The following is a 12084-nucleotide window of genomic DNA, read 5'->3' as shown; positions in this document are numbered from 1 at the left end:
ACATTTCAGGCTCCACAGGGCTTAAGCTCTGAGCTTCAGTCCAGGGGACTTAAGCCAGGCTCGCAGTAAGCACTAAGAGCTGCCTGCTTTCTCTGGATCAGAGAGCTTCATCTGGATGCGGTCTGGTCTTCTCCAAGCTGTCTTCTGAGAGCCAGGAGGTCTGATATATAGAGGCTTGTTCCCGGCACTGAGTCTTTGACGGCCAGCGTCTGGGGAGACTGAAAGATGAGCGTGCCCTCTGTCTGCACCAGTTCAGCGGGCCACGATTTATTACAGAGAAGCCCCAGCTTTACGTTCCCTCCGGGGATCCCGCAGTAAAGAACAGAGTGAGCGTGCGGGCGCGACTGGCCGGGTGAGGGCGGGCGCTCCGCTGCATTCCACTGTGGTAGGGGCGAGATCCCAACCTGTTTGGATGCAAAAGCGACCAGTCCGGGCAACCCAAAGAAATGCGGCAGCCTGAGAGGAAGCTGGGATCGGGTTCCATTGGCCTTGAGTTATGCCCTAATTGACCGAAGAAAACACTTACTTTGCCTTGAACACACCCAAACACTAAAGAACGCCGGTTAATGGGAGTCAGTGGCAACAAGCTGGAGTCTTTTGCACTGAAAGCCCAAGGCAGCGAGCCCTGGTTGGCTCAGAGTTGTCACCAAATGATGTGACAGTGGCACTGTCGGGACTGGGGACTCCTACAGTTACAAGAGCTAAAAGCAAAGAGCACGTGCGTATGTCGTGCGCATGGCCTTTACCGCTATGCTGGTACAGTCATCAACCGCTCCCCCCTCCAGTCCTGACTTCCTCCTACAGTGACCCACAACCCATCCTGAGGTTCCCGACTGTTAACACTTGACTTTGCAGGGCAGGGCTGGGGATGGTTTGAATTTCTTGGGATTAGAGTCTCTGACTCAAAGTCCACAGGAACCGAGAAGTCAAGTCCCACTGGCTAGGCCTCAGAAATCCACATCTGGCCGAGCCACAAGCAGAAGGTGAGACCCCCCTAGGTGCCTCTGGAGCAGCAGCTGCTGGGCCACAACCTCTGTGACCTACCCGTTTGCTACTCGCAACTGAAAGCCCTTAGCCCCTTCGGTCCAGGCAGCCGCAAAATGCCCTGAGCCTCTTGGGCAGATCCACCTGAAGTTCATCTGTTTTCCGGGAACTGAGAACATGATTTCCTGTGCCTGCAAAGGCTGAAGGCCCAGTAACTCATAATACCGACTCAGAAGAAGGTTCCCGGAGCTGCCTGGCCCCGGACTGAAAAAGCGATCACCTCCTCATTCCTGCTCTGTCAGTCTAGTGCTCTCATGAGGGCTGCGCCCCTACGACACTTTGGTGTGAGTGCCTCCTGGCTGGAATCTTTACTGGGCCCAAACCCACTTCTATGCCATGAGTATCCCACTTGTATGCCCCCTCACTCCTACCTGGCACGTGGCAGAGACGGTTCCTTCTTTTCCCACCACACACTGACTCCTCTCCAAAATGTAAAAATTGGCCCCCAACCTCACCTTCACTTCTTCCTGGGTGTCCCAGGGTTTGGGGGCTGTTACTGAATTTTAATGATTTCCTTAAGAACACGGGGGATCACTGATGTCTGGGATTGTGACGCCTTGGATGGCTGCCCAGTGCTTGGTGTGCACAGCAGGGCCCCTTGCTTGCTTGCCTGGGAGCCATTTTTCCCTGCCACGAGAATGGGGGGCTTAGGCCCCCACACGGTTTTCAATCCTGAATGTAGGATGATGTTTACCTTTCCCATTTTATCAACCTCCAAACACTCAAGACATTTCTTGTTCTCGAGAGTTCACAATCTTCTCCACCTATAATCTTCAAAAGCCTTCTCAATACAAAGATAAAGGGTTCAAGGGATTCCCTCTGGATTCAAAGGAAGAGTCCTTTCTTCTTCCTGCTTTGATTGAAGACAAGCAGTTCACAGCCTAACCACAGTCCAAACACAATTGGTCTCGCAAAGCAGTCTGCCTGAGACAGCTCCTTTTCCTCTAGATCAAGGAAGTCAGGGCTTCTGGTGTTTCTAAGACCCTGAACCTGAACGCCCAAATTCAGGGAGAGGACAAAGAACCACGGAAGGACAGAGAGGGGGTCGAATTTGGTTTGGAAGGTTCTACCCCATTATTCAATCCCTCTTTCGACCCCTCATGTCTCTGTCAGGAAACAGGATTAGCTTCTTGCTATGGGTGTACATATGCCCCCATTCAGAAAGTCTCCGTGTAAAAGGGGACTCCATCTGTCCTGACTTTCTGGCAGCAAGAATTAAAGGGAGCTGCAGAGATCGTGACCACCTTTTCAGTTCTCATCAGCTGCTTGTGATTTAGGGTCTGGATCTGAGGAACCCGAAGGGAAAGGGGCTGATCTGGGTTGGGACCCCCAGGCTGTGGAGCGCCGGGTGGAGGCGGACTTACCCCTGCCAGTTCTCGCGGGAAAGGAAGAAGCTGGGCTTCAGGAGTGCTGGCGGAAGCGCTAGCGGGGGCAGGAGGCTCTAGGGCATGCTCACCAGCTGACTCGGGGTGACCCGTGCCATGGTGGGGGGCCTCAGCCTCCCCCCGAGGCTCCTCTCCCGAATCCGACAAGTCTTTTTGCTCTGCAGAGGACTGGGAGCAAAAAAGACAATTTTCCTTCAATGTAAATACAGGCCACAACATGGGACGGGGGTGGGCAGGGGTCAAAGGGCTGGAGACGCTCAGACTTCAGCAGCTCCTGCCTAGGAGGACGAGCCAAGAAAGCTGGCACGTGCTGTTGTTCTGCTCCACAAAACTGGCCCTCCAGAATGGAAGAACGGAAAATGAACGTGGATTTGGCTGCGGTTTAACTTTGCAGGAGGCCTGGGCCCCCTTCTGAAAAGCAGGCAGCATGGAGCTACGGTGCTTATGGGCTGTGCGTGAGGAACAACACTCATGGTGACCAAAATGGGGGCAGAGGCTCTATCAGAGGGGGACAGGGGCGATCATGTCTGATTGTCCCTAGGAGTTAAGGACCCATCTCGGCAAGAATACTGATGGGGAAAGCTGGCCCTCAGCACCATTTCTGTCCACTAAGGTGGGGAAGGCAGGCCTGGAATAGCACACAGCTACAAAACAGGGCGCGGAGGGTCCGCACACTTCTGCATTCTGCTAGAGTGCTTCCCGCAGCTTTCCACTTGTTCTGCTTAAACCTGAGATCAAGGCAACGCTTTCTCGGCACTCAGTGAGTGCTGATGTGTGGTGACCAAGCCAGCTGGCAGACACTCGGAGAGTTCAGCTGGAAGAAGGAGCCCCTTGGCCTAGGATTCTCCCATGTTCACCCTGAACGCCTCAGCAAGGGTGTACTTAGAAAACAGCCAGGGAAAGAGAAAGCTGGTTCTGGAAGTCTGTCCTTGGAAGTCCAACACCCCTAGCATCCTTCGAGGTGGTTCCCGGGACTCTGGAGGGGATCCCGTGGACCCAGAGCCCTGTGGTCGACTCCTTTCTTGAGGAATGGGTTAAGAAGACTGTGTCCTGGAACAGAAAGGCTCCGGTCCCCAGATCTGCTCGGCACCGTCAGCAACACGGAGCCATTTCTCCCGCTTTTTTCATTACGTGGCTGCCCTGTCTTTCCACAGACCTGGCTGTGTTTCTTCTGAGTGTGAAGTGACTAAAACCTCTTGAGATGGGGCTTGGGGGCTAGTTCCTAAAGGTGAGCCTGATGGATGAAAGGAACTCTGTAAAGAGGATTTAAGAGAACTTTCAAACATTCTGAGGAAGGCAAAAGAACCAAAATGTTAACTCATCCACACACCTAAAAAATCACCAAAATCTATTCTTCCTATCCAGGGGAGATCCACATGCACAAAGGCCTTTCTTCTCAAGATGTTCCTCCAACCTACTCAGGACATGAAGGTTGGTCCATGCACCAAAACCTGATAAGAGAAAAATTAAACCCAGAGCTCTATGGAAAACGGCCTAATTGGCCCATCTCTAATTGGAACCACAGGGGATTTTCTTTTTTTAACCCCTGCTTTTCGAGTGCAAGTGTTCAAGTGCGCTGGTGGCGCCGAACTCGAGATGCAGTCCAAACTAGAGGACCAAAAAGAAACACGGACGCCATCCCAGCAGTCTCTACCTGCGTCCGAGTGACTTTGCTGGACAAGAAAAGTGAGCGCTAGAGAACCAAGACAGGACCTGTAGTTCCTCAACATGCTTGTTAAAATCAGACATCAAGATTTTGGTCGCTTTTGACATCATCCTGAAATTCACATGGCTGACAAAAAACCAAAAACAAACAGGAGCACACAGGAGAGGCTTGTTACATCAACAGTAGGCTTCCAGAGGAGGTCTAGACGGTCTGTGACAGCGCTTTCAGGAAGCCTTACTTCCTGCTCTACAGCATTTCTGCAACGGCTTTCTGTCCTTCTCACAAACAGACAACACCCTGCACGTGAGACCTCACCTGCTCAGACGAGTAAGCTTTTGGAAGATAAAGTATCCGGAAGAAACAGTCGTCACAGTCAATGAAACTACCACCTTCTAAGATTCGAAGTCTCTTCACATCAAAAAGAAAAGAAACAAAACAAAACACAAAACCGTTTCCATGCAAGGCAGTTAAGGGGGGAAAAAAATTTCACTTTGCCACTAAAACCCTAAATGCATAAATGCAAGCGGTTCGCGAAGAGCGCCCTCTTGAGGAAGCGTGAGAACGTGCAAGGAAGTACGGGAAATGGCGCACGGTCAGCAGGGCTCTGGGACCGGCATTTCGGCATCAGGACTGGAGTTCAAACCGTGCATCGTTTTCTCTAACCGGGAACAGGGAATGGGGGAATCCGTAGCCTGCTATAAATGCAACTTGGGCCTTGGAAGGGAAGGACAGAAAACGCCACGTGGCTTTGCTACTGAACAAAAACAAAAACAAAACACCTGGGCTAACAGCTTCATTTTTTTTCCGATTTCAAATCTTTTACCTCAGTCAGGACTCAGTAATAACACTGGGGCCTGTGGAGTATCGCCTGGGCAGGGGGGCCGCGAGCTCTGAAGGGCAGCCCACTGGCTGGTTCAGAGCCCCCTCGCTGAAAGGGAAGCCGGTGGTCCCACAGCTGACGGCAGGACTTCCTGATCACTGTGGATCAAGAAATGGCTCAAGACGCAGCTGTAAAGAACATTCTGGTGACCGGACAACACGGTAATGGACTATATACGCTAAAGGACACTTCTGACTTCACGATCATTTTCTTAGGAGTGACAGCAGCACTGGGGCCACGGAGAGCCCGGGAGCCGCCGACAGGAGGAGTCAGAGGAGAAACAGCAGATGAGGGCCACCTCTGGAGTCGTGCGCTTCTGGCACTTACGACAAAGATGTCACTGGTGAGGCCTGATGAGGGACACCCAAGTGTCCACAATACCATTCATTCAACTTCTCTGAGTACCTGAATGTTTTCGAAATACAAAGTTGAAGAGAAAAGGGGCAGCGAGGCACGGCAGCCCGTGCAGCCTGCTCCCTGCTCTGCCTCTGCAGGCTGAGGGGCAGACAGGCTGGAGGTCGGTGAGAGACACGGGACCTGAAAGAGGCTCAAACCCCCATTTCTGTCTGAAGTGCCACGGCTGCTGCCTGCAGCTCTGCCAGCCCATCTCCCTGGAAACGGGAAGCCGAGGAGAAACAAACGCGGCTTGCTCTCTTACTTCTGAGCTGTCCTAGCAGCAGAGAAAGAATGGAAGATTCCGTCTCTGCCTGGCCACTCTCCACCCAGCAGCTCAGAGAGCCGCCCGGGCGGACAGTTCTCGGGAGGCTCCTCTTTATTGTAAACACGCGGAGGTTCCCCGTGTCCTGCTGGCGGTGCTGTCCCAGAGGCACGACAGGAGCGCAGGGCTGAACCCTGAAGAGCCGGAGAGCAGTTATTTTTAGAAGCCCGTTCAGGGTTGGCTCTGAGTCAGTATTTTGATAAGAACTACATCTGCACATTTTAAGATGACCACGAGCAGTTTCCCAGCTACTCTTCGGATGCAACTTCGCCCCAACCTTTCGCACGTAACACACACAAGTCAGCCTCTGAATTACAAGGCCACAGACAAGGACCGCCACAGTTGTGAAAACAGTACTGATGTGGATATAATTTTAAAAATATTTTAAATTCAGCCAAATATTACATTTTAGAGTTTTGTCCTGCTGGTTGTCCACAAGTTTCAGGTTTAAAGAATTATTAATTCCTACTGCTTGTTTTAAGTCGGGTTGGCAAACTTTTTCTATAAAGAAAGGGTCAGCCACTAACTATTTTTGACTCTGTGGGCCGTATGTCTCCATCCAAATTACTTCACTCTGCTGTCACAGAGGGAAAGCAGCCTCGGCTATGGGGAACAGGTGGGTATGGCTGTGTGCCAATCAAACTTTATTTATAAAAACAGGCGGTGATGGCAGGTCTTATTAGTTTGCTGACCCGTTTAAAAGTGGTTCAAAAGATCATAATAAAATTCAAAATTCTACAAAATCCTGAAAGAAGCAACTTTCATATCTAAAACAGAAATTGAACACGGGGATTTCTAAAAGCTAGCAGAAACGCAGCAGCCCCCTCACAGTGACTGAAGCTCCAAAAGACAAATGATAAAAACACATGTAATTAAGTGGTATGTCTTGGTCAAGGCCCACTGGAGAGGAGACCGCAGAGGCTGATGTGTCTTGAAATTACCACCTGGAAAACCGAAACAGAATAGGAAGAATGTTTCCTTGGGTGTTATGATTCTTTCTTTCGCAAAAGAATGAACAACGGGAAAGTTGAATGTGAGAGCAACCCTAGCAGATCAGCCCTGGCTCACACAGAAGGTGTGCTGAAAGGGGGTCCGTTTTGTGGGGGTGGTTGGACAGCCACTTCTCCCTCCTGCCCCCCTGCACACACACATGCTCTCTTCCTGGCACAGTACTTGAGTGCAGTCCAGGACAAGGTGGGCCGCACAGAAGTCTGGTCTTTCTTCTCAGGCTGAGGGGTGGGATCTAGGAGCCGCAGCTTCTAGGCGTCCCAAATCGCCAGAGCAGCAGCCCCCAACCTCAGAGCTGGCCACCCTGCCAGGGGACTGGGGATCCACCAGAGCATTCTCTCAAAATGCTGTTCTTATCAACAAGATGCAAACAGATTTCAAAACACTCAGAACCCAGCGCAGCAGGTTGGTCCCTCGCTCTGAAATCTGGTAATGGGTATTACATCACATCTGCTGTCCTGGGGCAGGGGTGGGAGGGACCATCCATTTGCTGGACAGAGTCCTTCTTAAAAGCCTGGGAAGCATCAACCGCAGAACACCAACGAACTTTGGACACGACCCGACCTTCCACACTGACTTGCCAAAACGTCAACGACTTCTAGGTAAACAGCGCAGGAGACGTCAGAACGCTACGGCCACACAGAGCAGGACTTTAAGAAGCTGTTAGCTCACGGCTATGAACTGGGCAAAGTATTCCCAACGTCAGGGCAACCAAGACATTTAAAATCCAAGAGGGGGAAGCAATGTGTAACACAGATGGACGGTAAATACACAACGCAAGCCAACTAATAATTCCTCGAAGTGCGTTTATGCCAAGTTGGTTGGGGGTCAGAGTAGCTCCCTAAAATCTTTAGAGGTGCTGTCTTCCCCCTTAACCACCACAACCCTCCTCCCTCCCCTCTCCCGTCTACCTTCTCTGTCCTACTCTTCCTAACGCACACTCCTTCTAAAACAAAGCATTAGAGATTAGAAACTATCTTTCTGCCACTGTTAAAAGCAAGAAATCTGAGCCCTTTCCACACACGCCTGTCTTAACCTCTCACATGGTAACTTGAAGCCACAGGACCTTTTCCCTTCAAGCTCCGTGTGGTGGCTTGAAAGACAGAAGCGCCCTTGGCCCCCTTGGCCGTGTAACCTGGGAGAGCCCTCTGGGATCAAACAAGTCAGAGTAATCATGTGAAGAGAGAACATATGGCCCCTTACCTTTTGTCCTTTATCCTTCTGAAACACAAAGACGGGCGGAGCAATGGCAGGTTTTTCTGCAAAAAGAAAAATTGGTTTTTTTCCCCCCAACACTACAGTCATACAGTAAACAAAGCTACATTTGTTTGTAATAAGTTAAAAACAAAAAACAAACCCAAAATAAAACTGGTAACTCCGAAGAACATCAAATCACTCAGAAAATGGTTTCTTGAAGTGGCTGTGTGGGCATGTGGTTTGTGAAAACTCGACACCTAATGTTAGGGTATGTGCACTTTTCTGCATGCCTATTATACACCAAGAAAAAGGTTTCAAGATGCAGCTGAGAACAGCCCCGCCCGGGGCTGGGGGAGAGCCGTGGGCAGGGCGGCAGGCTGCCGGACACCCAGGGAACTGCCGCCACCCAGCGCCGTGAGCGGTGGTCTTGCAGGAAGGAGGCACAGGGGGGTCAGATCTTATGTGGCACCTCCCCAATTTCAAAGGCTGGAGACTAGTTTAGGTTTTTCCAATTTCAAGGCCAGCAGGTGGCCTGGGGATAACCGGACCGGACGGCCGCCTCTTGGCCGCACAGCTCATGCCCTTCGGCGAGCGTACCCTGTTGAGGCACCTGACATTCCACTTGGATCTCTGAGATCACCTGCCAAAAAAAAGAATTTAAGGAGTTGGAAAAAACCCGAGTCCATCTTGCCCAGCTGTTGAAGGAAGAAATCCTTGAAATGTCCGGTCACGTGATGAGCCCAGGGTGGCGCCACCTGCTGTTGTCAGGCAACCTCTTCGGCCTCCCGTCCAGGGGCAGCCACATCCACAGCCCTCTGCCACCTGCCCCTGCTACCAGCTGGGGGACTGTGCAGGAGGATGACCTTCACCCATGGGGAAGGCCCGGATGCCGCCTGCCCCACTGCCGTGATCCCCTAAGCAGCCCTCTCCGGGCACAGGGGCTGGTGCTGCCCGACAAACCCCGACGAAGGAGGGAATGAAGGTGCCTGTGCCAGACAGTGAATGACAGCAAAGGGATGCGGGAGGCGCTCTGGACAGCAGCGGCGCGGTCGCATCACTTCCACGCAGGGCAGCCCAGCGAGCTCTCGGCACTGCCCTTCAGCCCACCAGCCAGCCTCCAGCTCACTCCTGTGTTTGACTCCAGCCAGCGGCAAAGAGTGAAGGCCCATGGGCAGGAACTCCCAGCTCAGCATCCCTCTAGTCCCCCATTTCTTCAGGGAACCACCCCTCCTTTGCCCCTGGCTCTAGGTCCGGGGAGGAGAGTGCTTGGTACTCTGGCCCCAGGGGACAGCATGGCATGTGAGTAAGGCCAGGCCACGGACAGTGAATGGGGCTTTTACTGGAGCGACTGGGGAAGGGGGTGCTGTTTCTGCTGGGGCTGCAGGGCTGGTAGGAGGTAACCCCGGGGTTGTGAGTGGTCTCACGTCACCAAAGAGACTTTGGACCAGTGTCAATCCAGTGGGAAGCAGAGCTGCAGACAGAGGAGGAAACTGAATCCTGGGGACACCTGGGGACACCTGGGGACACCGCTGGAAGGCCTGGGGCCAGCACAGCTTAAAGCTAACCCCACCCCCGCTGACTTTTCAGTTAAGCCAACACACGCTGATTTTTGCTTAAGCCTGTCTTAACTGTTGCTGTCCTCTAAGAACCTCCAGCCTGAGAGGCGAGGCCTAGCCGCTGCAGACTTCAACACACGATATGATACTCGGTAGAAGAAACCCTGCCTGGCCTCACAGTGAAGCAGAGACACTTTCTCTCCCAGGAAATAACACCACCAGATAGACTAGTAGTTATGGGTTTATGCTCTGTCTCCCCTACTACAACATCAAATCCATGGGATCGGAGAGCGCCTTGTTTCCTTGGCTGCCCTGTGGTCTACCAACAGCACTCGGCCTTGATAAACTGGAGAAAGGGACGGAAGGCTATCGAAGAAGGACGAGACAGAGGGAGAACCATGTGGACGGCAGGGGAAGCCCTTTCTTGTGTCGGCTGACCCGCAGGCACCTAGAAGGGGCTGCAGAGATTCGGGCGAATGAGAGAGGCCTGGGCTGCCTCTGGTCTCTGGGGCAGGACAAAGCCACAGGGCAGGGTCCAAGCAGGAGGTGGGAGAGGTCCGTCTGCTGGAAGAAAACTGCACTGCACGCGGGCACGGTGCTCAGCCGGGGGTGGAGAGAGGCCACGGGAGGGCCATGGGGTGGGAGCTCTGAAGGCAGCTTCCCGGAGAACTGGATCCCCGGCAAGGCCCACACGGAGGCCCTCACTTACTCCTGGCTGCAGCCACCACTACCGCAGGTACGACCTTCCTTTCTCCGCCTCTGCTCTCTCATTCCCTTCGTCCCCCTTCGCAGAGCAGCCAGACCACTGGCGTGAGACACTGACTTAAAACTCAGCACTGCCCCCCAGACTAGGCGTGGAACTCCTTCCAACAGGCCACCCTGGCTGGACCCCTACGGTGGCACCGAAGGGCCGGCTGCCCCCTGCACGCCCCGTGCTTCCACTATGCGTCTGGTCTTCCGCCCAGAACACATGCTCATCTCATTCAGGTCCGGATGCCGTACCTTGCAGGAAGCTCCCAGTTTTGAGCTGCCCCCCCGTACCCCCAGAGCCTGCTCCTGGCTTCTACCCCACCACGGGCCACACTGAGGCTACCTGTCAGAGAGGCTAAGGGACCACGGATTCGGCATCCAAAACAGCTCTGTGTCAGCAACCAGTGTGCTCCATGAAGGGCCATCCACTAAGTCTTTGAACTAGACCCTCTGCAGGTCCTCACACCTGTAACACCAGCTGCCGTGTCCTTGCGCAAACATTCACTAAGCTCTGACTCTGTGCAAGACCCTACGGGAAAAATGGTGAACAGGAAGCCAGGGGCAGAAAACCTCGGGGTCAAATACCTGATGAAAAGCAATGGGCGTGTCTGCACATGGGGCATGGAGCTTTCCAGGGGTGACTTGTCCATCTCCTCGCTGGCCGCATATACCCCCCGATCAGGAGCCCCAGAGGAGCGAGGCCTCTTTTATGTGGACCGCGGTACCTTCAGAGCCACACGCGTAAGACGCCGAGCAGGAGGTTGGAGCCAATGAAATGTCGCCAGGACTGGCTAGGTCAGGACCCACCACGACCCTCACTGACGGATGGTTTGGCGGTCATGACGAACCCCCACCCCACTAACTAAACCGCAGCAACGAGCGTCCGTGGTTCTCTACCAAAGACAGCACCAGTCACACAGATTTAACTCCCACTGGGCTCCAGGAGGGCCGAAGTTCATGAGCTGCAAATCAGCACTGACATTACAAAAGGCCAACTCGAGCGCACCCCATTCTGAGTACGCCTGCCCCACGCTCACGCCGGCGGCCTCGGCCTGTGCTCTTAACCGGCTCCCATCGAACTGCTTCTGGTTATGTACCCGGACAAGCAGCCTTCGCTCTGCCAGCTGAAACCCAGGTTTGGGGAACGGACAGCGAACAGAGCAGTGAAGGAGGCTTCTGTGACTTGCCTGAAGTCCAGCCCAGCCCAGCCAGTCACAAGGGAAGGAAAAACCACCACCAGAGATTTCTAGAGACCCAGACACGTGAAGACCTAAAGTACTAAAATGTTAATCAAATGCCAACTATTCGATCCAGATTCTCTCAACCAGGTGTTTTGCTCCTATAAAATCAATTCTTTAGAGTTTGTGAAAAAGCTGCCCTCCCTGGGGGCACTGGCTCAAGACACCCACATAGTAAGAGTTAAGAAAATCAACAACAAAGAAATCTGTGTAACCCAATGTTCTCCAAAGTTATTTGATTAGGGAACCCCTCTTTCCTCAGCCCTTTCCTGACATGAGGCCTGAGAACTGTATTCTGTGGATGTATTCTGTGGATGTAACTGTACTCTGTATTCTGTGGCCAAAACTGGTGTGTGAAGTGGGCTGAGACTCGAAGCACAAGTGGCCTCAAACTACGACCCCGCCTCTGGGGGGCACGTGGGAGATGCTGTGCCCTCATCCCAGCTCTCCATGGTGCTGCATGCCAAGGCCAAGGTGGCTGCTGCTACATCCACACCCCGCCTCACCCTCCTCCACGGGCCCCTGTGCAGCTCACGCACGCCAGCCCGCACCCAGCCTGAGCCCGGCTGGGATCCCAGGTGCCGATCAGGCCCCAGCTGGGAAAGGCCCCCGAACCCCCAGGCAAACAGCAGCAGTGGGGAC

At 53.2% G+C, this 12084-nt stretch overlaps 1 protein-coding gene across 11 annotated transcripts in view; it reads right to left on the bottom strand.

The window, feature by feature from the left end:
• Nucleotides 1-12084, bottom strand: part of RANBP3 (RAN binding protein 3) — a 53801-nt gene that overhangs the window by 25729 nt on the left and 15988 nt on the right. For 6 of the 11 annotated variants that reach the window (XM_013045328.2, XM_013045327.2, XM_004771546.3 and 3 more), the window contains exons 2-3: nucleotides 7905-7960; nucleotides 2409-2597 (exon numbers count right to left, since the gene is read on the bottom strand). In XM_013045328.2, coding sequence (XP_012900782.1) covers nucleotides 2409-2597; nucleotides 7905-7960 — 245 coding nt within the window. Of the gene's footprint in view, nucleotides 1-1738; nucleotides 1895-2408; nucleotides 2598-7904; nucleotides 7961-12084 lie in introns of those variants that run through there. The other 5 variants (XM_045085834.1, XM_004771549.3, XM_013045329.2 and 2 more) reach the window with 2 other exon arrangements.

This window comes from Mustela putorius, unplaced genomic scaffold, assembly GCF_011764305.1.
Source record: "Mustela putorius furo isolate JIRA1106 unplaced genomic scaffold, ASM1176430v1.1 tig00000095_pilon_pilon_pilon, whole genome shotgun sequence".
Classification (NCBI taxonomy): domain Eukaryota; kingdom Metazoa; phylum Chordata; class Mammalia; order Carnivora; family Mustelidae; genus Mustela; species Mustela putorius.
This window is presented reverse-complemented; position numbering and strand designations above follow the sequence as displayed.